The following is a 27,791-nucleotide window of genomic DNA, read 5'->3' as shown; positions in this document are numbered from 1 at the left end:
TTTTATTTATATTTTCTACTTATATTTTTGATATTGTTTTGAATAAAACCGAGCAATAGTTTTGATTTATTTGTAATATATCCGACATGTTCACAGACATTAATTCTGATGTCTATGTTTGATTCATGTTTTCATTTACACATAACTGCACAACACAGGCAAGTGCTGAGTCAAGTTTTAGATACATTACATTTTTTAACTGATTTCAAATACCTAATGTTTAAGTATATCTGTATAACCATTACAAGTGGAACACAGTGATCTTCAGGGAACTTCCCAGAAAATGTGATAACTGGAATGATGTTAAATGCTAATTAACAAGGACTTGACTGGGTCTATGCCCTCATCTGCAATGGTTGGTTGATTAGTGTGATAACCCCAAAAGAGCCTTTATTGTAAATCTGTAAATCTTTGTTGCAGGTGTTGAAGCTTCCTTGCTTAACTCTTAGTCATGTATGGACAGTGTTTATAATGCTTGTACTGTCTCACTATGAGTGTTTTCATTTTAGTTTCTTGTTACATAGGGGGGTGTACCTGTTTCCAGTGTCTTCTTATTGTCATTCTAGTGCACTAGTTTGTGTATCTTCTTTTTCCACTGCCTTCTAAAAATATTATGCATTCAAACTTATACTGTAGCACTTCATGAATGTAAAACAACATTCAAATACAGGAAAAAACATAAATTAAGCACGCACGCACATGCACAGACACACACACACACACACACACTTACACTCTGTTCTTTGGTATGCAAAATGGCAAATGGTTGCACATCTGTCTGTACCATTAAACCAGTCCAGCCTGTCACTGCTGAAGAAAAAGCACCAATCCCTTAACTGAAGCTGTGCAGAAATGGACAAAAAAAGGTCATAATCAAACAAACACTTTCCGAAGTTCTAGTTAACAATTTACAAAAAGATGCAGAACACATGAGGGATTGTTGACGAACGTGTACAAGCAGATGATGAGTTATCGCCCATCTGCTGCAGCCTGGAGGAGGGATGTACAGTACCTGCAGCTGAGCAGTTTGATGCCAGGTTGCAGTAGAGCTCAGTGTAGCATCAAAGAGTGTAGTCCCAGCTTCACAGAGGAAAGCTTTTCCTCTGGACTGTCTGCAGCCTGAAACGAGGCTTCAGAGACCAACAGGCCTCTGATGTTCAGGGTGTCTGATGAGACATAGAAGAAGGTAAACAGGCAAACACAGTATTAATGCAAGCAAACAGACCCACGTATGCACCTGTCTTTTTGATGAGGTTCATCATATCTGTCAGGTTGCTGAATATCACAAACTTTGGTTTTCTTCTCTTGACGCTGTGGGTGTTTTACTGAGCACAGATTGCACAAATCTACCAGACAGATTGGAGTGTTCGTGATCGTCAAAGCATGCAAACTCAGATGGTGCAATGTCTTGTAGCCAAAGCATTGACGACCTGCCATATTGGATTAGATAAACAAACATTTGATGATGGCGCCGCTGGAGCTCTGGCATGCAGGTTGGGCGTTACTTACCGTCAAAGTTGTCACCCTGTGCGCCACTTTTTCCTAAAATTGAAAGATGGAGGCCTAAAAGCTGTGACTCATCATTAATCAGCACAGCATATGTGTGTGTGTGTGTGTGTGTGTGTGTGTGTGTGTGTGTGTGTGTGTGTGTGTGTGTGTATGTGGCTGAGTTTTGAGTTATTTGAATTCTCTTCGTTACTAGAACAGCTGTAACAATATCACCTCTACACCACACACACAAACACCAGATGCCCACCCTGTTGCTCCAACAGGCTGTCGACATTTTAAAAAAAGAATATGCCCCATTTATTAATTTTTTTCTTGGCACCTTACTCCCGCAGCCGTTCTCAGCTATTTCACTTCATGGTATTTTGTCATTCAAACCAAATTAATTAAAGCAGAGGAGTGTTTGGAGTGTTTTGTGTTTATCTCAGTGTCCGTTTCAGTGACTAGGGAGCTGGATTTTGTGGTTGCACATCACCACAGTTTCTCATCATTTGTATTAGTGTACTTTCTTCTTTCTCAACTACAGTACAAACACAAACACCACGCACACAGCTCCCTGCTGTGTTCCCGTCACAACCTTGTCACAGTTCCAATTTTAGTTTTTTAATTAATGTCAGGAAGTGGAAGCTACTTGCTGTTTTTCCATCTATTCTTAAAAAACTCCAGTTCTGACTCATACGCCTACATAATGTGCTGTGTCATCTATCACACATCTGTCATATCCACTATCGGTTTTTCTCTCTTAACAGAGTTAGGGAACGAAGAAACTACAGTAGAGGGATTATGCAATGCAGGGCAACAGTAAAACACCACAGCAACAAGCAGAAATACAGCACACTGGGCCAACAAAACAGAGAAGAGACCCCCAAAGTTTTGATTATCAGTCTCCTTTCCTTCAGAAAACACAGTCAAATTGTTTAGTTGAAGGTAAATCATAGTTTAACACCACAGCCATTCTCAGAACAAATTTGTTTAACACTGCAGCAGTGGTGTAGGCAGAGGGACGTACCTCGATAAATCAACCAGCAGGGACAAATTTAATTTCAAGGAGAAATATTGCTGCTTGGTGTAAAGAGATACCAAAGCCTTTAGGGACCAGAGGAGGTACAGTAAAAGAGAGACAAAGTGAGAAAGTGTGTTAACGAGGGCACCACGGGCAAGGAGGACGGAGAAAACTACTCCAGCCTGCAGGAGATCACAGAGGAGTCCAGAACCTGGAGGAAACAGACCCATCCTCAAACAGAGAAATGGTATATTGGGTGTGTAAGAGAAATGTCGTGTGTATGAGAGCCAGAGGTGGAACTTAACTAAGTACATTTACCCAAGAATGGTGCTTGTGCTTCACTTGAGGTCATGGCATACTGTATCAGAGAGAAGTGCACTTGTACTTTACTGCACACAGGGGTGACAGAAGTAGCAATACCACAATGCAAAGATACAGTAGATAAGTAACAGTTCTGCTTTGAAAAGTCAATTCATAAGTACTACCAGCAAAATTGACTTAAAGCATCAACAGTAAAAGTCCTCATTCTGCAGCAGAATTACACATCTCAGTGTCAAATTATTATATATTATTGGATTATTACTTCTCATGGGTGGTTGTGTTGGTGTCATGTTTCTGTCCCAGTCTGGCTATACATCCCTCCACCATCCCACCTGATGCTCTAGACTGTTTCTCTGTTTGTTGAACTGGACTGCGGAGAAGGGCCTTGTTGTAGGAAATGGAAGTTTGATTTCACACTAGCTGTGAAATGTGTCAGAGGAGTTTCACATAAGTTAATAACACATATAGCAACTTTCATGCACAAAATGCAGCCCAAACAATAATACATATTGAACTCAAACTATGTTTTATCCATTCAGTAGATGACTATTGGTTTGAGCTGGTGATTGAAGCAAATCTACCCGCCACTTGCATATTTTACCAGTATTAGACTGGTGGGTGGGTGGGTGGTGCTAATTTTGAACCCTGAATACCTAGAATGTGTACTTCAATGGTAATTTGAGAATTAATAAGCGATGACTCAGAAGTTATAACCCAACCCTAACCCTTCGCCATGTGTACACAATCTATAAAACAGCGCCTCAGTCTCTAAAGTCATAAAATAGTCAGACGTCTAAGATACAGCAATTTATACAGCAGGCAGTTGACTCCACGCGTCTTCTATATTTACACTCAGAGCATTTAGCAGACGTTCTCATCCAGAGACTGACAGGTGTTTGTTCAATGTCTGACCTCTTCATAACTCATCCTCAACACAGTATGAAAAAATAAGTTTGTTAACATTTGTTTGTGTAGATTTGAATAATTTGCATTTACAGCCACTGGGTGCCATGTACCAAAACCGCATCATCATGAAATTGTGTATAAAAGAGACTGCAGGTTATAGTGTACTTATGTATTTATTCTTGTATATTCTTCACCAGCTAATCAGCTCCTTTCCTGTTCTCCTGTTCCACCTGCATCTCATCCACACATCAGTTTAGTTTGTATTTAAGTCCTGGTTTTCAATTTAGGGTTATTGGATCGTTTGTTCTGTATTGTTCAGTTTTGTTCTGCTCCCGAGGCTAAATAAAGACAATTCTTCAGTTCAGACTGGCTGCTGTGGTCCACTTGCTTGCTACTCCTAACTGTTTTATAATTCTACCTATTTTTCATACTTTGGTTGTTTAATTTACTTTATTTACAGTGTATCACATTTCATTTGCTCATTATATGGTTTAGACAATTGAATCTGCAGAGTAACAAGTAACTATCTTTGGCAAATAAATGCAGTGGAGTTGCTCTAAAATGAATGCTGAAATATAAAACAGCATAAAAATTTAAATGTGTGAAGTCTGTGCTTAGGCAGGCACAGCAAATAATTAATGATTTCTGTAACATTCCTCATTCTGAATATGAGCGTTTACCTTCTGGCTAAGATACAGGTCTGCTGCAGGTCTCAGTTCTTCTAAATCAAGGCTGAAGACTTTTTGCTTTGCTGCTGTCTTTTATTAAATCAAACATGAGGGTTTTCATTAATATCTTACACTGCACTGTAACTTTTATTTCCCTGTTTTTTAGATTCTGTTTTACCTTATTTTTTAAAATTTCCAATTGAACACTTTTTAATTGTATTTAAATGTCTTTTTATATTGCCTTGTGCTTCTCTTGATGCCTTTTATGTTTTATGTAAAGCACTTTGAACTGCCTTGTTGATGAAATGTGCTACAAATAAACTTGCCTTGCCTTCAGGCTGATGGTTTTGAGTAGCAAACTGCAGACTAATCTGTTATAAAAACTCATTTGTCCCGTTATCCATTAGGATTTTAAACAGCAGCAGTTCAAAGCTGTGTTGGTATAACACGACATGGAGCACTCTGCAGTTGGTCTACATCGGTATGTCCAACACTTAACTTGTTGTTCTTGTGTTGCAGTGCAATATTCTGGTACAATGCGCAATACTAGTGCAATATGATTTCACTGGTTTTGTAAGCTGTAGGGGGCTTATTGATTTCATTGACCTTATGTTTTTTTAATGTATGAATGATGTAAGTCAGTGATTTTCAAAGTCTGAGAAAGCCCCCCCTCTTAGTTGACTTGATTAGCTTCTCTGAATTCCTAGATACCGATGGGATCGTGATGTTATTTAATCCCATAGACACTCAACAATTGAGCCAAGATAGCCTAATATTGTTGTTTGACATGCTTCAGACTACACCAAATACATAAAGAAGTCTGTCTGAAGGCATTCATTTGTTTGTAACTCTGAAAAAGTGATTTAAAAAATCTATAAAACTTCTCAAAACTGATGTATCTCTAAACTATCTCCCCTGAAGCTATTTGGAGTTCTCTGGGGAGGCCCGCCTCCCAATTTGTAAACCCCTGATATAAGGTATGTATGTAAGTATGTATGTCATATAAAATGAAAACACTCACATACATAAGTATGTACCAGAGTAAATTTGACTCTACAGATGTGACGGCTGTTGTTCAGTTAAGATTTTACACATGGACCACATGATCAGCTTATAGAATATAACACACTGCTAAAGATTAAACTTCCCAGTAGTAAAGTTGTTCAAGATTACAGTAGGTCCACTTTCACCAGCTACAACATTAAAATGCTGCTTACATGCTAATGCATCAATAATAATGTTTGATGTTAACTTATTTAACAAAAGCACGTCCCACACTTCACTGCACATATTGAAAATGTGAGTATGTGGCAAATAGATCTTTGGATCCTGATGTTATGATGTATAATAATATAACGCTTCAGGACCATTCTGCATAATGAGATACTAATACTAATATACTTTTCTTTTTATGACAATACATCTGTGGTGTTACTTTTTGATTTTGAATACAGGACTTTTATGTATAATGGTGTATATTTACAACATGGTATCACTTCTACTCAAGTAGAAGATCTAAGAACTAATTTTGGCACCAGTAAAAGCATGTTAGACCATGCCATCTCATCACATCTATTTCTTGTATTAGTCTGAGATTTAAATAAAAAATAATATCCACTTGACGTAACTTTCAGCAGACACTCTTGAAGGACCTTTTGGGAATAATAAATGTTGTGAAGCTAAATTCTGGTAAAATGGCTTCTCTCTACAATCTCCTCAAAGTCTGCACTCAACGCCACACCAGAGGATTAAAAATGGTGAATTGACAGCTACCATGCTGTGGGCTGTTTTTGTGTCTAATCAGGCTCCCAGGGACTGAACCGGGGCATTCAGTGTTTGAGGAGTCAGCGTGCTCTCCTGATGCATATTGGCTTTTTAGCCTCTGTCTGCGCCAATATCATCCTCACTGTGCTGTGTAAGTATAAACACTGTCTCACCACCTCTCAGTATGTGTGGTGTACCTGTCTGCCTGCCTGCCTGCCTGCCTGTCTGTCTGTCTGTCCGTCCGTCCGTCCATCCGTCCATCCGTCTGTCTGTCTGTCTGTCCACCTGCCTGTCTGCCGGCCTGTCAGTCTGTCAGTCTGTCCGTCCGTCCCTCCGTCTGTCTGTCCACCTGCCTGTCCGCCAGCCTGTCAGCCTGTCAGTCTGTCAGTCTGTCCATCCATCCGTCCGTCTGTCTTGCTGTCTGCCTGCCTGTCCGTGAGTCTGAGTCTACTTCTCACTCTTGCTGATTATTCTCTCTTTATTTCAGCTCAGTGTGCCTTTGGACACCTATAATTGGCAATAAAAAAGATAAAGCGCACTCTCCAGTCCAGTGAGGGTCATGTAATAGAAAAAGCACAAAAGTCCATAATTGTGAAATATTTCTCCTGCAGGGCCAGCCGTCTCTGGCAGCTCAGCCTGATAATGTGCTTGTGAGGAAACTCTCTCATTTAAAACAAACACCACTGGGGCTGTACGTGCTTGATCTATTACCACCACCAGCCTTCTTCCTCACACACACACACACACACACACACACACACACACACACACACACGCATTCATACACACTCACATTCACTTAGAGGGTATTGAGTACAATTTTACTATCTGAAAATGATGACTCGCACATGTTGCAACTAAAAGACTAAATAAAACAAAATGGCTAACACTTTCTGTTCTGTATCTGTAACATATTTTATTCTTGAAGGAGAAAAAACAGATTTATTTTGATGTTATGAATATGGTGTAGGAAACACATTAACACATTATGCACTGTATCATCCTGTAGTGGCCAACAGTTCATAATTAGGGCCGGGTATCAGTACTTGATATCTTAAAGGTATTGTATGAAATAACATTTTTGTACCCACATCTAGAAAAAAATTGCATCTATTTGATTTTGCTTGCAGTCCCCCCAGTCACACTGCATTCCCAAGCGTTCTTTGATTTCATATGATGTGTGATTGGCCAACTACTGCTGCAGCTTCAACCCATATAGGTTGTGGTGATAATTCTTCACTGTACAGTTTTGTACAGTTAAATAATAAATATTTCAATAATTTGAACACTTTCAAAATATTTTTATGTTAAATTATTTTTATGGAGAGGAGTGACGGCATTATTTGCAACTGATTGTTTCCATTCACATTATTGACGTTATGGGTACTGGTATTGTACTGGTATGGTAATTTTTATACCCAATACTGGTAATACACATATTTTCACTTATTTCAGGAAGACATGCTTTTATTTGCTCTATTAGCTGCACTGTAAACACTTTGTTTGAAATCTCTGCACATTTTAACATCTGATCAAACACTTAGCTCGGAGTTTAATTGGTTTCCAGCAGATTTTCAAACTTTCCATGATTTTGAGGACTTCTTGGACTTCTGTTAGACTCTTGTTGACTCAACACTTTAGCTTGATGTTGAAAACATTTTGACTTAAGGTACTCTTACTTATACTGGACATGCATCTACACTGAGAAAACTCATTTTACTGATGAGGGCCATATGATATTGTAGAAAGCTCAAGAACAATTGTAAGTAATAGTAAGTGGACATGGGGTTGTTTCTTAGCTGCTGCTTCTAAGGTCTACTCAGTCTGTAAGCACAATTTAAAAATCTGTTCACAGCAGTGGTGTGTTACGTTATGAAATTAACCACACTGTAGTCTCACCACAGCACCTGCACCTGTGTTTTGGTATTCGTGGGCTTTCCAGGAAATGTTAATGTGATTAGCTTTACCAGTAATTTTACCAGTAATTTTCACAATTTATATGCACAGTTGACATCATTCACTAACCACAATGACACTCTCAGTTTACGGTTAATCGACATAATCATAAAGGTTATGTGAAAAGAAAGTAAAGGACAGTAAACTTGACTGCGAGTTCTTCTGAACCTGACCATTGATAATGCTTTGTCATGTTTCCAACTCATTCTGAGATGTTGTTTGTGTCTATATGATGTCGTCATGCTGGTATATCGAGCTGAAAGCCACACAAATGACTGTTTATTTATGATCAATGTTGTATATGTTAGTCTTCTTATGAAGCATAACTGAAATGTTTTTTAATTATTTTTTTGTAAGAGGAAGTGGCCACATAAAAAACTCGAACGTGTGAAATTTCTGGCAACGAAACCACAGTCAGTTCACATTGTAAATGATAATTTCTTTCAGCCGCAAGGGAGCTATAAACTAAATTATTCCAGCAACAGCAGCAATAAAATCTTAAAGGGATTCACAGACTGGACCAAAGAGCACCATGTGTTTGAAGAAGGAGAAGTTGCAGTGTGGCTCTGGGGATGTCTGTCAGTCCACCACTTTGATCCAAACTGAAATATCTCAACGGCCACCGGACAGATTGCCACAAAATCATGAATCCTACTGACTTTAGTGATCACCTGATTTTTCATCTATTGCCACCCTGAACATGACAAATGTATAATTTGTCAAATAGTTTGATGGAAACATGTTGAGATTCTGCTGATTGAAGCAAAAAGGCAGAGACTGATTACAGTGAGCGCCATATTGTAGGTTTATGAACAAATACCTAAAAAGCTAATGACATTTCCATCATCCTCAGTTATACTTAGTGTTTAGTGCTAATTAGCTCAAAGTATCACTGTACTGCCTGACAGACTCAATCTATCGTCAGTGATTGGCAGGCATGTAGCAGGTGTTCCCCTGAACTCTGTATGCATCTGTGGGTTTGAAGCTGAACTCTGTACAGAGATGTTACATCCTGCTGTGTGAGGAGGACGACACCGCCCTGGGACAGAGCTGCTAAGAGACAGGTGACAGGATGTAGATCAAACATGTGCATGATCTTCATCTAATGCTCCCCTCATCTTTTCATCTCACTCTCCCTCATTGACAGTCGGGTGGTGTAAGGAGTGTCCAGGGGGATGGCTCTATGTTGGGGATCAGTGTTTCTACTTCAGCAGGGACAAGGTGGATTGGCTGAAAAGCAGAGACAGCTGTGCAGAGACGGGAGACCATCTTACCATACTGCACACAGTGCAGCAGCATGAGAGTTCGTGTATGTATGTGTGTGTAGTGTGGCTACACAGGCACTGAAATGCACACAGCTTATCCACAAACTGCATAGACAGAAAGTAGCACTTAGTCTGTGGTGCCCTGCTGACCAGCACAGGTGTTCTCATTCCCCTTAATTGGGCCTGTTGCTGTCTGCAAGAGAGGAAAACTAAAAACATGAGGGTCTGTGTGTGCGTGCATTCAAGTGTGTGTGTGTGTGTGTGGTCTGTCATAGGCTACTTTTGGGGACAAATTTCAGACAGAGGACCAGTTAATTGGGGATGGCGTCTAAATGGGGACAAAAGTTGTATCAACAATTGGAAAAGAGCTGATTTTTTGGGTCAGTGATTAAGTTTAGGCTTAGGCAAGTAGAGGTGATGGTTGGGGTTAGGGAAAGCTTCTAGATAATGAATGTGTGTGTGTGTGTGTGTGTGTGTGTGTGTGTGTGTGTGTGTGTGTGTGTGTGTGTGTGTGTGTGTGTGTGTGTGTGTGTGTGTGTGTGTGTGTGTGTACTGATGGGAACATAAACACATCTTTGTGAGTCAAGGTCACTTTACCTGTTGTTTACTTCTGCAAAGGCACAGTCTGAGATTATAAAGTAGATTTAAGTTGATAAGACTTTCTCCACAGCAGACATTCTGACTTGTCAGGTGTCACTAATAACTTTAAAGATGGCTCTGTTTTATTGAAGCGTCCCAGCCAGCCATGACAGTGTGACAGTGAGCAAGCTTTCGCAATAAACACATATTATGTTCAGCACATCCCCAGCCCCAAGGGATGGGGATGCATTATGTCAAGAGAGGACTAAAGGAGCCAGAGCCTCTTCTGTCGGAGCACTACTATTATGGAATAACTTGTCAGAGAATCTCAGGCTTGTAAATTCGGTAACTCCCTTTAGGCTGCTTCTCAAAACTCACTTTTATTGTAAAGCATTCTTATCATCTTTATTTATTGTTTTATTTATATTAGTTTTTTATTAATATATAAGTGGGAATGTGTGTGTGTATATATATGTGTAAATATTTGATATTTTTTTCTATCTTTTGTTCCTTTTTTTGTCTTGAAAAGTACTTTGTAATTGCTGTTATTGATAAGTACTTCATTATTATTATTTTGGCTAGTCCCTTTGATGGGACTAGAAGGAAACGGATGGGAAATAGAAATGAGTGGACAACACAATACTGCAAAACATACTACACAAGTAAAATCAAATTGTAATTAGATAATCCAAATGACAACAAAGGTTATCTCATGGCTCTGTTCACAGGGAGCAGGTCTACAACTCTTTATTTTACAAAGACCTAACATTTCCTGGTGGTAACAGGTGACAGCAACAAGAAAAAATTCCCCTTTAATGGGAAGAAATCTTGAACAGAACCAGGCTCTGAGTGGGCGGCCATCTGCCTTGGTCGTTTGGGGTTGATACATTAAATGTTAATTATACTGGAGAATACAGAGCAGAATTACAGAAAACAGTCCTAGAGGAAACAACATAAGCAGTGTGATGTAGAACAGGTGCAAAGTAACATTTACAGCATATAAATTAATGTAAAAATCATATTTTGAAGACAGATGCTGTCCACTCTTGAATTAAAACCTAAGATCACAGTTTTGGGAGCCAAGTACAATCATTCATCAATAAATCCAGGGCTTGGGTGAGGTGAGCTTGTTTTTCACATTTGTCAAAAATTATCACAGTTTTTATTCATAGCTCACCATGTCTACAGCACTTTTCTCCCCTCTCTGTCACAGATATTGGGATCGTCAAAGCTCAGAGCCAGTTAACCACCAGTCACTAGGAGAAAGTGAAGAGGACTGTGCCACCTCAAACATTGATTCAAAGACATGGTTAGATGTCCCTTGTGATCATATATACATGTTAAAACATCTGCCAGATGGAGGCCATTCAGTTTATTTGAATCTCCACTCAACTGAATATTCTGCTGGAATCAATTTAACAGTATTCAGATAGTTTGCTTAACTAAAATACCAACATGGCAGTGTAAAAATACTAATGTTTGTGTATTGGGATCTCCACTAGATCTCCTGGGGTAAAAACTATTCTTGGGGTCCAAACATAAAAAACACAACCTCAACACACTACATACAAGAAACAACAGACAACACAACCATCATAACTCTCATCCCAAACCCTGATTCACCTCAGATCCTAAAAGAACACTGTAAATATGTATAAGAAAATCACTCCAATAACAACAATGATAATTATAATAGCAATAAAGAGATAAAACAAAATAAAATAGAACAAACCACAACACAATTTCCAAACGAAAGGAAAGCACTCAGGCGCAAAATTGAAACAAACAGAACAGAAAAGGCTCAAACTAAACAAACCAAATAAGATCACTCTGAAGGTCTGCATTGGAAAACAAGAACAAAAGACACACAGTCAAAAACCAAACAAGTGCATTAAAACAACATTTTTCTGGTAGGTTTTTTAACAAACATGGTAGCATATTCCAATATAAGGTAGCTCTGTAGAAAACCTCTCACTGCATAGCACAAGTTTGTTTGCTTAGTTTGACCATGTCAGGTATTAATATATGAAATCTTAGAGTGTAGACTTTTAGGCTTGGACAATGAACACATATTAGGAAAGAGAACTAGGAGGCTGCTTAAAAATCTGTCCTCAAAATTTAGTAAGGACAGAGTACCAAGAAATATGAGTGATTGTGAAACTTGTGTGGTCAGTCAGGAAATAATCACACTTCCTCATGACTGACACTGATCGTCCTATTTTAGCTGCAGTCTTATAAATATGACCTGACTAGGGAAGCTGTTCATCCAGAGTGACACCCAAAAGTTTCACTTCATGGACCTGCTCTAAAGCTGTACCCCTCATTGATAGGGAAAGAAGCAGATCACTCCTCAATGCATGATTCAAACCAAAGATGATATTTTTTGTTCACTTTGCAGAACTTCAAGTAGTTAATTTAGACTATTGGTGGACTTATACTAGGTAGAATCATCAGTGTCATGTATGACTTATTTAACATCAGGCGTAGGTCATTGGTAAAAATTGAGAAGAGTAGAGGACCAAGGCAGACTACCATTAAAGTACACATAAGACAGCACTAAGAATTTTTTTTTATTATGTATTTGACTCAGCCAGTCATCAGTCATCTGTGATAAGGCCGTACATGTTCAGTGGCCATCTTTGTATGCATGTTGAAACTAAACATCAAGGCCAGACACAGAGACAGAGAAATAATTCAAAATTTGACAGAAGACTAATCTTTCCATAAGTTTGCTAACAACAGAAAGAATATTAATACTGTAGGTCTCCTGTTCATCCCACTGAAGGTTTTTAGGTATTGGAATGACTTTCCATGCCTGAGGGAAAACACTTTCCTTCAGGCAAAAGTATAATTCTTATTAATTTACCATCAGTGTTCTCGAGTTCAGACTGTTTATTGTTTTGTTTGAAGTTAAATCTGCAATCTTTCTTTTCTATGATAAATTCTTTAATTAGTTATACAGATAATTCGTCAGTTATTCAAGCTTATACTGTCAACTTTATTAATAAAGAAATCATTAAAAATAATTGACAATTTCAAGGGGTTTTGTAATAAATGCGCCATTCAATAAAGGAAGGGTACTTCAGACTTATTCAGTCTATTCATTTTTTTACCTTGTTTTTGAGATCACAGTATTTAATCCATTGAATAGAGTATCATAATTTGATTGCAGTGTTTAATTTCACCCTGGTCAGCCATGCACGTTTTCAATTCCTCATCAAGCCACAGGGAGTATATACTCAGTTCTCACAGTGATTTTTTTTTGTGCATACTTGTCAGCAACAGTCTAACATCATCTGAGAACATTTGTGTTGCAATATCTGTTTCTTTTCTGTACATACTCTATCCCACTGTAGATTTTTAATGTCATTAACTATTTTTCCTTCACAAAACGATCCATAAGATCTTTGCACCACAATAATTTTTCTTACTTAGCATCTATATTGTGGTCACTAAAATCAACAGGGATGGATTTAGCCTCAGTGTAAATGTGGTGTGTCTATCTATCTATCTATCCGCATATGTAACTTATGAAGCACAGTGCATAATGTTATCAGTGTATTGTGTATTTCAGCTATAACAACAACATACACATAGTACTAGTTTTATGTGAGGTTGGTGAATTTGAAGTCAAGGGGCTTCTTTAACAGGATTCATCAGATCATATTTGACCTTAACTGGGATGTAGTTTTCTACAACGCCTCCATCATGTTTATTTTTGGTATGTCTGAAAAAACTATTATCAGGTATGGATTGTTACCTGAGATATCCAAATGTGTTTCAGAAATTTCTGTTACATTTATATTAGCATTGTTAAGTGTGTAGATCTCAAACTTTATGTTTCAGACTAACCTTAAATTTCTCTTAGGTAAACATAGAGACATTGTTCATAGAGCCATATTAAAAGGGTGGAAAAACCTCCAAAAGCAGCATTTTACATGAAGTAGCCTCCTCACAGTCTAACTTGAGCCTGAAACCTGGCATCATACTTTACAAAGATCCGGTTCTGACCGTGCTGTCCCGTGGGTGGCTGGGGAGTGTATTAGTGTAACATGACGTCACCGCTAGATGTCGCTGTTCTCTCTGAGCCGCCGCTGTAGATGTTAATTGACAGCAGCGCGTGTCCCGCCCACCTCCCCTTACCGACCAATTACAGATCACGCTGCTTTGTTGTCGTACGTGCGCTGACTGCAGCTGAGTAGTCGTGGAGGAAGCTACTTGCTAAACAAAATCAACACAACAAGGTAAACTTAACACACGCAGCCTCGTTTTAACACCTGTGTGAAAGCAGTTGCCTGCATGTCGTATTTCCCGGTTATTTATGCATGACAGTCGTTGGATTCAGAGTAGTAGAAAGGCTTAAAATGAACTGAGGCCTAAACGTCAACGGCTAAGTGCAGCCCTGCTGTTGGGTAACGTTAGCCGTTAGCAACCATGCTAGCATGACACATTGAGTTTGAATGATAGTAAACATTTAATTTCACTTACACCGACTATCAGAAAACTGAGATATCAGTCCCGGCGGTTCATTTGGCTCTTGCATTAACATATGTTGACATGTAAGGCTAGTAATGGTGATGATAGCTTGGTAACAGCGGTGTAGCGTTAAGACAGGGGCAGTGAGTTAAAGGACAGGTTCACAGTTTATTTTGAACAAGCTACTCATAAACACTGAGAGAGCTGTAACAATTCCTCCTGTTTATACTGGCTGATAAAAGGTCCTCTTCAGTCAAAGTGAAGTCAGACAAAATCCACAGTGTGTCCACACAGTTGCTTTGTGCAACAGTGCATTTAAAAGTGTATCTGGAGATAAGATATTCCTTTTATTAGTCCCACAATTGGGAAGTTTTTGTTATTGCAGTGGATAGTTAAGAATAAAGAACAATAAATATAAAGTATGATAAACAATAACAGTAAAAATATGTAATGAAAATAAAAGTAATCGTGAGGCTTCAGCAGTCTGAGTTAGTCAGATACAAGTGGATATCTGACACATTTTCAGTCTTTGTGGTATTCATTTACCTCTCAGAGAATATCCTGTTTTAATGTTCATTTGGGGTCCAGACTATTATTTTAATATAGAATTGTGAACATCCTACATCGTAATGTAACAGGAAGTGCTCTACAAAGGCAAAAAACAAACAAACAGCAAATCAATAAAAACAGAAATTGAGGAAATGCTATCATAACTCTCATGAATCTGCAGTGAGGAAACACCAGAGTTTGGATATAAATGTACAAATTAAGAATTCCTGAATAAAATGAAAAATAATAAAAGATTAATAAAAATATAAAATTATGAAATAATAGTTTGTAGTTTGTGCCTCTCACACAGCTGAGCATCTGTTTGTCTGAAATATGAATATTTAGTCATTTTTAAAAAATCCTAAAAATCCTAGAAAGTTGTTAAATAACATTTAACGCTGCCCTGAAGATATTTCTCGAAGCCTCTGAGACTTTTAATCATTCAGTTTACTGCATCGTAAAACAGTACATCATGGGGATCATCATGACCAACCAAAACAAGAAGACCACACAAACTGCCATTTTTAAAAAAAACCATGAAGAGAGGAGTTATGGACACATTGGGTCAGTCGTGTCCAGATGCCAGGTGTATAAACACGAAGTCCTCGTTGTTGTTGCCTTGAAGTTGGAACCAGTGTTTCTGGGAAAGCAGCAACGTATCTGATATAATGACGTGACTCTCTAACCACCTCGAGCTGTGGAAAAGCCAATTAGTTCTTAGCTGGTTCGTAAGTTGAACCGACTGTGAAGCGGCACTGGCCCAATATCAGCACCAGGTTCCAGTTGATGGGAAAAGTGGGAGCACTGGGTCTAGTTTGCACTCACAGCTCAGACCCTGTTGAGATTTTACTGGACCTGAAATACAGAGTCAGTTCATTATATGTTTGATTTACATGAAAGCAACAATTCTGATAATTGATTATCTGACTAAATAATCAACTTGAAGACAAAAGCCTTTGAGCTTGTGTTTCACCATTCATGTATTATTACTGAATTAAATTATTAAAGTAATAATCAACAGATTATCAGTAATTAAAATAAGTCTTATTTGCAGCCTTATGATCCATCAGTTTTTGCCACTTAAAACAGTTTGAACTTTGTACTGAATGTCATCCAGCTGTGTTCTCTGTGTGAATTTTACTCATTGAATAATTTAAAAGTGCTCCTCTTGACCTTTACTCAAGTATATTTAATGTTCTGTTCAAGTCAAATATCATTAAGGTAAAATTACTTTTATTGACCATGACCATGCATTAATCTCATCACCTCTACCAGCATGTACCCAACCCAAGAAACGTTAAGGTTGAAATCATCTTACCTCCCCACTGTCTGAGTGACATATTCAAACCCAGGACTACATTATTTCATCCACTGGAAATATTTGTGCATCATCTTCTCAACATTTTAAACATATCTCCAAAGCTTTTCAACCTGACATATTTTTGGTGTGGAAATCTCAAAACAGATCTCAAACAGTGTTTTTTGTAGGTTTTGAACAATGTTTGGCTGCACAGCAGGAGGTCGTTGGCAGGAGGGTTGAATCGGGGGGCGGGTGGAGTTTCCTCTCTGTTGTATGAAGAGATTTTAAGTTAAAACTATATTCAGGATGTTAAGTTGGACTCACTTGAATCCGTCTGTGTGTCTGTTGAAACTTCTTCAGATATCAGGTGTTAGAGGTGGCGAGCCGTTACCTTCAGAGCCATTGAATGCTATCTGTAAGAAGAACATAAAGAAGACGCAAGAAAATCAGTTGAAAGGAAAAATGTCAGTAGAAACTTACAGAGGCTGGAGCAACAATGAACGATCTGTTAAAAAAAGGAAATATAAAAATACTTTTTAAGAAAGACTAAAAACAAACAATGGAGCCCCGCTAGCAGCTGAAGTCCTTTCTGTCTTTTTGTCCTTACATCTGTCCTTCCTTCCTTTTTTCCTCTTTCCTTTCTTTCTTTCTTTCTTTCTTTCTTTCCTCCCTGTCTACTTTCATCTTCTTTCCTCCCTCCCTCCCTTCCGTCCTTATTCATGTGAAATGAAGTGTTTATTATATTAATTTTTTTCTCCTCCATGTTTCACATTTAAAATTAAAATATTACCGTTAACAATAAGAGGTTAAATGAATTGAGGAGAGGGCAGAGCAACAATGCAGTCATTATCTAAGACCGTTACTGCGTGACAAAACAATTTATCACAGTGAGTAACTACACTTCCCTCTGCGCCGCCGTGTCCTGATAATCGTTACAAGTCGTCTTCAGTTTTAAAATCGTTACAGCAAGTGTTTTTTATTTTGTATTTATTTTGTGTTTCGGCATCATTTTCATGCTGCGCCGTATGTGGACAGCTGCCTAATGTGAGCCAGTCTTCCAGCTGTCTCCCACTGATATGGAAATACACACGCACATGGATCCGGTCCAGCCTCAGATTCAGGACTTGATTTGACTTTAAAAAAAACAAAAAAAAAACCTCCTGAAATTAAAAGGGAGATGCTGTGTCTCTGAAACACACTGCAGGTTAATTTGTTTGGCTGCGACACATGCCTGCTCATCTGTTCCGCTAATACGCTCCGTAGATCTCAGTGGAGGCGGATCCAGTGGGACAACATATGGATGAGGTGCAAATTTATCAGATTTTTAGGATGAAACTAAGCAAAACTGTTTATTTTTGATATTTTGTAGCAACCATCAGCATTTATTATTAGGATGAATAAGAAGCAGTCTTACCACAAACAATCTCTGTCTCCGACTCTCTACTGCATTAATTTTAGGAAATGGCCTCCAGTAATGAAGCTGGTCTGATGCAACTGCAATATTTTTATCGTGTGTCTGTGTTAACTAAACTTCCCCCCTTGTGCGTCCCAGGATGTGTCCTCTGGGGTAAATATGTTAAAATATCCCGTCAAAGTCAAAAAGGACATTGCACACAGACAATATTTGATTTAGAGGGAGCAGAAGAGTGCAGGCAAATGAAAATTAAACATTAAATTGTGTTTTTTTTTAATTGTGTTTTTGTCATTTGGTTAATTTTACTTGTAAAGCTTGTGGGGTAACAGATTTAAAGTCCACTTGAGGGACTGGTCCTGGTGTTGGTTTCTGCTGGAGTGCACTCACTGGAGTCTTAAATATCTGCTGGAGGCACACTGACTGATTCCTGTCACTACTTTTGGTAATTATTCTGGTGTTGTCCTCAGGCTGAGGTGCATTTGCATCGTGTTTCTAAGCAGGGAATGAGGTTTTGATGAATATACATGACCCCCGCTTTGCATTCATTACACTTGTTGCCCGCGTTGGTGCCGCCGTAGTGCAGCTACTCGTTCACTATCTGAGGGGCTCTCCAGGTAATTGGAGGATTATGTGCTTCGGTCGAGAGTTCATGGCTTTTAGACCTTAAATGAAGAGTGAGTATTGTGTTTGCAGTTTGATGTCCTTTCAACAGAGCACAAGTGGTCAGACCTTGTTTTGAAGGGTGCAACAAAGACCTCCTACACAGTGTGGATCGCTTGTATTTATTAACGAAGCATTGTGATAATCATCAGCGTGTAATTATAATAAAGTGGCAGAGTTCTTGTAATAATAGAGACATTTCCTTATTTATGAGCCTTGTGGTCTCTGTGTAACTCTGCTGGTCTCATGTGTATCTGTGTTGTACTAACGGTCTCACCTGTGTCCCCCTGGCATCAGATGGAGGTGGAGCAGCTCCTGTCTCTGTCAGGCTCGGCGCTGGCCCAGGCTATCAGCTCTCTGCTGGAGACCCCAGGCCTCTATGTCTTCTCCGACATCCTGGAGCTGCCTAATGTCAGAGAGGTAAATACTCCCTCACACTTTATCTCTCTCACTCTCTCTCTCTGTCTCGTGGGACCTTTTCAGACCCGGTATGAAGAAGGGGAGAAAAAAAAAAAAGTCCACCTTAATCACGACCACAACAAAAAGTAATCATTCAAGTGTGAATGCGTCCAAGACACACTGAGACTCTAATCACCTGAACTGTAGTGTAGAAGTGTGTGGTATCGAGGAGGTGTTCATAGGTGCATGTGACCACACTGTAAGATTAGCATTTTACCACATTTTTTTATAAACGTATTTTATATGCATTTTAGGGATCGTCACGTTACAGTACATCAATATAAAACCACCAACAAAGAACCCGTCCTCCTAACCCACCTTCACCCTCCACCTCACACAAACACAGTAATAATATATTAGAATTAAAATGAGGAAAGTGCAGCATGTGACTGTTTGGGTTCTTCAGTGCTTTAGCAAGCTGGTGGGGGATCTTCAGCATACTGCCAGCATCGAGGATTTGGCTGCTACGCCGTATTAATCGTCTCACCCAGGTGGTCTTTCAGTGGAATGGGGAGATCAAACTCTATTTATTGGATCACATTCGCACAAGTGGAAGTGTGTCTGCATTTGTGCACCGATTGACGTAATGAAAATCACAACTCAAATCCCAATTAACACATCTATTCATAGAATTCATAAGCTCGATGGTGCCGTCAGTATCAAAGAGTTCGTTACCAATATCTTGGTTATACAGCCGCGTCCAAAAGTCTGAGACTACTCGTCAAGATACTTTCATTTTACATTTGTTTTGAATGTAATACTAAATATTTTCTTTACAAATGATTCAATCAGCTTAACAATTGATGGAAACGTTGAATTTCAGAATATGTGAAGATTTTTGTGTGTCTACCTTTTGCTTTAATGAGCTTCCATCGACTCTGTAAGTGTGTTCAAAACCTGGTGACCCATTTTAACCCAGCAGGATCTTACAATGGTCCAAAGAGCTTTCTGCTTTCTCAGTCTTCAAATATCCCCCTAAAATGTTCAGTGGGGTTTAGGTCATGTGACTGTGGAGGAAAGTCCATGACAGTCAGGACCCTCTGTCTTCTTTGGTCTTGAGGCATGTTTGAGGTCTTTATCCTGCTGCAGTATGAGTCCTTCCCCATAAAGATCTAATCCAGAGGGTTCAATATGTCTCTGATGAACGGCGACCTTTTCGATAAGGGTGTAGTCGGTGCAGGTGTCCAGCTCCATAGTAGGTAAAACATCCCCAGACTTCAATAAGGTTTCACTCTGGGTTCGATAGACTGCCTTATTTTTCTCTCTCCTGTTCATCTTCTCACACAGACCTTTCTGTTCTGTCATACATCTCAAACTTGGATTCATCAGTAAATCAGACTCATCCACTGTCAAATGTTGGTATTTCTCAGCCCACCCAGAGCGTTTGGCCTTGTTTCCCCTCCTGAGAAGTGGTTTAGAAACTGCTCCTCGTCCTCTGAGACCTCTACAAACGCAGCCCCAGTGGTAATTTGGCTGATTGGAGTCTTACGTTCATTAGTTTGCAAATTCTGTATCTGTGATGAAGTTTGTTGTTCTATCTCTCAGGGATCTAAGCTTGATTTATTGATCTTCTGATGGTTTGGTCACTGTTGGTCTGCCTGATCGTGCTCAGGATACAACTGATCCAGTTTCTGTAAAGTGTTTTAGAGCTCCATGCAGGGCCCCTGAGAAGCCTTTACTCTACTCATGATTTGATGCTGAGAAAGCCGCTCTTTGCTTAGAATAACTATTTGACTTCTGACACTTTCACTTGGTTCTGACGCCATGTCTCTCACTGTCACAGTACTGCTTAGTAAACAGTGATCTACTGGAAATTTGAGGCTCCGCCATATTTATAACAGGTGAACACAGACTGTACATTGAATCACTTGAACGAGCCTCTGACCAGTAGATCAAATGTTGTCTGAACACTAGTTCAAGGGAATCTGACCTTATGTACAAAGGAGTTGCAACAAATGGGCTTAAATTTCTTACTGGACTCAAAATGGTACAGAATCTTAATTTTACATGTTATCATAACTTCTTGTGTTTTTTAAATGTTTCTAAATCCACAAACTTTCTGATTATTTCCAGGTTTACATGAAAATATAATACATTTTTCAGTGTGGTCTCAGATATTTGGAGCCCGCTGTTTATCGTATGTTAAACATTTAATGCTCAGTTTTAGAAGTAAAACGCTGCTGAGACAGTAGAGTCTGCGGTTGTTAAATCCTTAAAAGAAAGTTGAGGGAAAGATGGAGATAAAGAAAAAACTGCTAATATTTGTCAACTAACAGTGGAAAGTGAATATTTGGGCTTCAGTGAAAGATAAAAGTAAACATCTTCCATACTGCTAATCTCAAACTTGATCCAAACTATTTATCACTTTCCTTATGACTTCAAAATGGTGTTTTATTTTTTATAGAAACTCATTGTAGAGAGCTCCAGAGGACTGAACAATGTGTTATTGGTCATAATGGATGATTCATTAGCTAAAACAGTTCATTCATTGTGGTTTGTGGTGTCTTCATTGTTTTCACTCAATGTGGTGCTAAATTCTCATTTAGCGTCGTCGTTAACAGGCAGCAGGACGTCTTCCTGCTCCAGTTTGATTTTCTTTTTGTTTCCCTGTCAGACAATTTCCTTTTATTCCTATTCTATTTATTTATTATAAGTCCATTAGATTGAGGTTGTTCATAAAAGTGAAGTTACTTATGTATTTCAAGTAAAATGTAAGTTGTTTTTTGTTTTTTTTTTAAGAATGAACAATGGGACAGATTTAAGGTAAATTTAAGCTCTGAGCGTACATGTGATTAATTATGTCCATTTAAGAGCTGCTGTTTAATGTTCCTCATTTACTTGGCTGTAAATTGCTTGATAAGTGTAATTAGTTTGGTTTTGTTTTTAGTTTTTTAAGCGCTCAGTTGTCTAAGTTGTGTCAACTCAGAATCATTCTGCAGGTGCAGCTGATTTTGAGAAACATGCTGATGTTCAGATACATTTTAAACACGTGAATATAAGTAGGCAGGTCTACTTATGGTCTCTCTCTCTCTTTTACTCCTGCTGACTATCAGCAAGACATCTCTTTAGAGCTGCTCACTCTGCATAGATAAAAATGCATTAGCAGTTTCCATGTAGAGTCTCATTACTTCTGCTCTGTCATTTTCTCTTTCACCTCCTCCTCCTCCCTCTGAACCACAGCTGGAGAACGGCCCTCATGCACCGGTGTACCAGCTCCTCAACCTCTTCGCCTATGGAACCTACTGCGACTACAAAGGTATTGCAGAGGCAGCACAGTGTAAATAAGTAATAGGGCAACTCTTTTATTGAGCTGTATTTCATTGCTGCGAGGCAGGTACTTTGACACAGAGGTTTAATACATCATCACCTGAAACGCTGCAGGCAGGTAACTCTAGTTTTAATTCCAACTCTTTTATCTGTTGAGGCAACTTTTCATCGAGCGTTGTGATTGGCCGATTGCAGTTTGTGTCACAGCAGCAGGCACAAATTAGCAATAAACTATGGTTTTTAGGTCTAAATTTGGCGTCTGTGTAATGTGCTGGAAAGCTCCAGCAAGAAGTGCAATGTTAATTATGTCTAATTTTATGCTGAATATCAACCAATCGCCTGAAAAAAGAATGTAGCCTACTTTATTTTTCCCTTCCTTCCCGAGTCACGCCAACAGAGCACATTTAGTTTCATAGAGTTGTGTGCTGGAGCCCTTAGAGGAGCTGTCAGAGCTGCCATCTCGAGGGGACGAAGCAAGGCCCGTCACCAGGGGAGCATGGCAGCAGGGGACAGGCCTCCTCCGACTCTGTCCTCTGACTGTTAAAACATCTCCACGCTCATCTGTGTGTCTCGGTGTAACTTTACACTTCAGAGTAATAAGTAGTGCCTCAATAATATATGACTGTTTGACCCCCCCAGCGAAGTGACATTCACACACTGCTCTTGAATGAATTTCCCGTTTTCTCTTTTTATTCCCGTTTTCTCTGCTCTTTCAGAGAGAGCAGCCTCTCTTCCAGAGTTGACCCCCGCACAGAGAAATAAACTCCGCCATCTGTCCATCATCAGCTTGGCATCCAACCTCAAGGTACTGGTTTATTCTCTTCTCTTCCAGTTTCAGAGTGTTGTTAAAATATGTTGTAATATTTTTGTTTTTGTCCCAAAAATAGAAAATGAGTTGGGTTTTTTTCCACCTCCATCATTTTACACTCATTCTTTAGGCTTCATAAAGCTGTATCTACATGAATGATGGATGCATAATTCTGCTTTCAAACACGGCTTTGCTCTTTTATTTAGACACATAATCCAAAATTTTAAAAGAAGTTTGTGTGACGTTGGCTGCGATTCAAAGCTTGAGGCTGTATTTATATCAGCTAAATTAGAAGTAAAGCAACAGACAAGCTTCCGATTTCTGAACAAAAAGAAACTCCTCTCATTGTTAGATTTCTTACCCTTCATGCCATCGGCATGATAAAGTGTTAAATGTTCTTTTTAAGGCATCGCTCATTTGCACCTTCCAGCCATACTGTACCTCTCTTATTGCCCTTTTCTTTCTCTGCTCATGATAAATCATTGATTCATTATTTCTCATCAGTGCTGTCCTTTCCTTTTTTATGTAACTTAATCTCACTTTCCACTACCATTACGCCCTTGTTTTTCTCCTTAATATGTCACATCCACATCCTCTTACTCCATGTAAGTCTGAACTCTGTAATTGCCCAGTGAAGGATTGTTAAAGTCCAAACTCTCCTTTCATCTTCCTCTGGCAGTGACATTTAGGCAAATGAGCAATTTTACCGGAACATTTTTGTCATTTTCCATCAAAGCGTTTAAGTGGAAATTGTTTACCTAAATTATTTTAAAAAATGGATATGAAGATTGAAATCTTTTTTTTTTTTTGTCCTCCTCTCAGTGCCTGCCATACTCGCTGCTCCTGCAGCAGCTGGAGCTGAAGAATGTGCGGGAGCTAGAGGACCTGCTGATCGAGGCCGTTTACTGTGACATCATCCAGGGAAAACTGGACCAGAGGAACCAGCAGGTGGAGGTAGACTGCAGCGTGGGTCGTGACCTCGGCCCCAATGAGCTCCCAAACATAATCAACACACTGCAGGAGTGGTCAGTATCCCCCCCTGTGTGTCTGCACTCACTTTATATTTATGTGTCAATTATCTGTTTCCCTAACTCACCATCTGCCTCCTCATCGCTCTTGCAGGTGCACGGGGTGTGAGGCGGTGCTGTGTGGTATCGAGGAGCAGGTCTCGAGGGCAAACCAATACAGAGAGAGCCAGCTGAAGGTCAAAGTTCAAGTGGAAACTGAGGTCAGTCTGTCAGGACAGAGTCTTTCCCTGCAGTAAAACCTGTAAATGTGACTTTTCCATCTTCGGCATCTCTGATTTTAAGCTTCTAGCTACTTGTGGCATTTTAGTTTCTTCCCCGTCTGCACTTTCCTTTTTTTTTCTTTCCATCTTGAGAGTAACTCATACAGCAGCTTGTCCACACCTACACTTTGAACACGTCCCTCTCCTTTAATCTTTCATTTTTAATCTCTCTTCACTTTTCCCTCAGGTGTCAAACCTACAGAAAACGTTAAAGGCCAGCGCTGCCTCTCCATCATCGGGCCCCGCCCCCGCCGGAGCCGCCTCCAATCAGGACGCAGACCAGCCAGCCGAGCCACGAGACCCCGCTTCCTCTCAGGAACCACGACAACCAGGAAAAAAAAGCTCCAAGGTGAAAGGGTGAGTGCAGTGAATTTGTATTTACTGCAAGTATGTGAAGGTATGTGATTTGACACGGGGGGGGTATACTCAAAAGCATTTCGAATGTCGACAGGCTTTTTATACAAAAGGAACCACGGAGAGTTTGCATAGAAATTACCTTCATTTTTCCAAAATGGGGACAAACATTTCAGAAATTGAACACATAAAATATGTTTGGCCGTGTAGGACACTTTGCTGAAATTGTTTTATTCAGAATTGTTGGCGCACTCTTAAATCAAGTTTGTGTTTTTTCAAGCAAGAAATTCTTGTTATTGTTACAAGTCACAAACTTGGCACAAAAAGCTGCATGTGGAGGTTTTTTCCATTAAGTTTCTTTTATTGCTGCTTCTCTGTTTGTTCTGTAAAGCACTTTGTAACTGTGTTTTTTGAAATGTGCTTTATACATATGAATTTACCTAGTTATAACCACAGCACTATAAAGACTCTACATCAAACACTGAATTAAAGCCATTAGCCCAATGTTCTTGTAGAGAACAAAGTTAATTCAACAGAGAACCGCTATGTTTCCATTTTTTTCAATAAACATTAAAAAGCTAGCTGCTGGTGGAAGTGGTTTGTCAGTGTGTGTGTGTGTGTGTGTGTGTGTGTGCGTGCATCTGCATGAAGTTGCTTTATTATCAGATGCACACCAGGGTTTTGCAGCAGTACTCTAACCCTACTATCAGAGCCTCTTTTTCCTGTTCTGCTTCCATCCGGCCCAATTACCAGTGGCTAATTTCACATCTGTCCTGGATTGTAAAATGTCACTGCGTATACAAATGCCCCGCGTACCCTCCTCCCAAAAGAACCGTCTCCCCCTCCAGTGATCACATGAGATGCGTTGCTTGTCTGCTGTTTATGTTGTACTCGCTGAACAGAAAGCAGTAATTATTTTCTGGCTGCCTGTCACATTTTGATGAAGCATAGAGCCCTATAATTTTCCTCACTCAGCACTGCACTTCATTCAAGTGAAGATCCACTTTATGTTTTGAAATCCAAATTAATGATAGCTTAACCTCAATCCTGGAATTAAAACGAGTTTTGACACCATTTCTTTACAAAGCTATTTAAAGGATGGGGTTGATACAGTGCAGCAAGTTATTATTAGAAATGGGTTATTTGCAAAAAATCTTTTTAATTTGCTGAAATAGAAAATCCACTGAGATCAATTTCAATGCAACAACACTAATATTAGATGTTTTAACACAAAGACACGTTTGCACCCAGGTTGCATCAGTAATGCTGCTTCAGTGTTAAGATATTAATCATCTGGAGAAATCCTAACTTTATCCTTTACTTGTTGTGTCCTCCTCAGGCTGCGTGGTAGTGGGAAAATTTGGTCCAAGTCCAACTGAAGACAGGAGGCTGAAGACAGCTGCACTGATGGACACTCTCACTGATTAACGGACACGTGGACACCTTGTCGGATAAACTGATGTACAAAACAATGTGACCAACGTTTGTGGACATCCTCGTCACACTGACACCAAAACCAGGAAGCTTCATGGGAACTTTTCTTGTCACTTAATCTCACCTCGACAGATTCAGAAACACACAGTGACTGATGGAAATGACAGGTGTGACATCCACTCTTGCAGTTGATAATAGTCTAAGAGGCAGACTCTTAGAGTATATGCACAAACACACATCATCCAGACAGAGCAGTCTGCAGCAGGAGTCAGTTGCCGTTGACCTGAAACAGGATCAGTGTATTTAACGCGTACGTGTGTGTATCTCTGTTGGTTTAAACATGTTCTTTTGGTTTTGATTAATTCTGTGTTACTTTGTATTTTTTTCTCTGCTGAGTTGAGACATGTGTAAAATCTGAATTTGAATTGTCAGGAAATAAAAAGAAGCCCTGTACTTATCCCTACTGTCTCATTAATGTCACTGTCACTTCTTTTATTAAATGCACTTCAAAGTGCATCTCTGGAGGGTGCACTGCTAAATGTTAACTCGCAGAAGGGGGCTACCCGTTAGGAGGTCAAGCCATTAATTAGGGCATGTCCCCAAAGACACTAATGTATTATAGAGCTGAGGCTTCCCGTGTGCGCAACCAGCATGGTTACACACACATCCACACACACACTAAGTGCATTCATATTTCATATGTTTTGCCTAGAGCTTCTATTTCAAAGTCTAAATTGCCTGTTGAAATTGCCTGCCACCCTCCCTTGTACCTCTATCACGCAGTCAAAATTGCCTTCATCATTCCCACCCCTGTCCATCTCTCACTATTTTGATTCTGTTTCCTCTAAATTCTCGCTCCTCATCCTGCATGACATTAATGGCGGCAATTAGTGGTCCGGCAGCAATGGAGTGGAGGAAATAGTCAAGGAAATGATGCTTTCTCCATCCAACCTCCCTCCTTCCCCACTTAAAGAGTGGTGTTAATTTCAGTCAGTGTGATCGAGCTTCATTGGTTCACAGTTTTTACTGGAACGGAGCTGTGAATTATAACAGCTGTACACCTCTCAAAGTGTTTGTGAGTGAAAGAGCGTCTGCTGGTGTATTTGGGAAAAGAAAGGTGTGAACATGTGAGCGATGACTGCGCATGAACAGCATCCAGTGAGTTCACAGCTAACTTCTGCATTAGTGTTTGTTGTTTGTTCACTGTGGTTACACACTGCTGCAGAGTCTGCTGGTGAATGTGTCTCATAACTAGACGGTCATTAAAACTTCCGAGTGGAACCAAGCCAATCAATTACTTTGATTAATCAATAAAATGCCCAGAGGAGATGGAAACACTAGCTGTGCAGCAGGCTGGTGACGAATCTCAATACAGCTCGAGTGGCATTTTTTCTCTCAAGCCCGCCTTGACTTTATTGACATTTGTTTGAAAAACTGTACACAGAGGAAATTCTTGCATAGCATCCTGCTAATCTTTCTGAAGCGAGAGGAATCCATATGAGGTGAGGAGATAAGGAAAAGCTTCACACACATGCAGCCGCCTTATTCTTTGCCCCTTTTCAGCTACTCCTCACTGGCAAAAACATGATTGGCACATGCAGGACTTTTTAATGCCAAGCCCATGGTTCAAGATCAATGCAAGGCGGTGGACTAAATGTTCACTTCAGGGAGAAAAAGATTAGGATACAGGGTAGCTATTAAAATGCACAGTGTAAGCTTTATCCTTCCCATAAAGCATTGCAGCTCCCAGGGGAATTCATTCAACATGCACAGGAATAAACAGATAGGCACAAAGCTAAAACGCCAGTGTTGAG

At 39.5% G+C, this 27,791-nt stretch overlaps 2 protein-coding genes across 2 annotated transcripts; both read left to right on the top strand.

Moving 5' to 3' along the window:
- The first annotated feature begins 337 nt into the window (after positions 1-337).
- On the top strand, positions 338-11,348 carry cldc1 (C-type lectin domain containing 1). The gene is given in 9 exon segments (XM_053326954.1): positions 338-355; positions 2,668-2,712; positions 2,714-2,756; positions 6,209-6,319; positions 9,050-9,090; positions 9,092-9,188; positions 9,272-9,437; positions 11,182-11,311; positions 11,313-11,348. Coding segments are annotated over 9 exon segments (687 nt in total).
- A 2,802-nt stretch (positions 11,349-14,150) lies between these two features.
- On the top strand, positions 14,151-26,434 carry cops7a (COP9 constitutive photomorphogenic homolog subunit 7A). Its single transcript, XM_053326478.1, has 8 exons — positions 14,151-14,212; positions 18,665-18,787; positions 22,007-22,082; positions 22,810-22,898; positions 23,724-23,926; positions 24,024-24,129; positions 24,377-24,546; positions 25,883-26,434. The coding sequence occupies exons 2-8, from the start codon at positions 18,665-18,667 to the stop codon at positions 25,920-25,922; spliced, it is 807 nt and encodes a 268-aa protein (XP_053182453.1). The 5' UTR covers positions 14,151-14,212; the 3' UTR covers positions 25,923-26,434.
- The last annotated feature ends 1,357 nt before the right edge of the window (positions 26,435-27,791 follow it).

The sequence above is a fragment of the Scomber japonicus genome, chromosome 10 (genome assembly GCF_027409825.1).
Source record: "Scomber japonicus isolate fScoJap1 chromosome 10, fScoJap1.pri, whole genome shotgun sequence".
Lineage (NCBI taxonomy): Eukaryota > Metazoa > Chordata > Actinopteri > Scombriformes > Scombridae > Scomber > Scomber japonicus.
Note: the sequence above shows the minus strand (reverse complement) of the source record. Positions and strands in the feature narration are given on the sequence as shown.

Coding starts and splice junctions, on each gene's coding strand:
- cops7a (XM_053326478.1), top strand. CDS start 18,665: ATGGAGGTGGAGCAGCTCCTGTCTCTGTCAGGCTCGGCGCTGGCCCAG. Junction 18,788..22,006: donor AGCTGCCTAATGTCAGAGAG/GTAAATACTCCC, acceptor TCTGAACCACAG/CTGGAGAACGGCCCTCATGC. Junction 22,899..23,723: donor GCTTGGCATCCAACCTCAAG/GTACTGGTTTAT, acceptor TCCTCCTCTCAG/TGCCTGCCATACTCGCTGCT.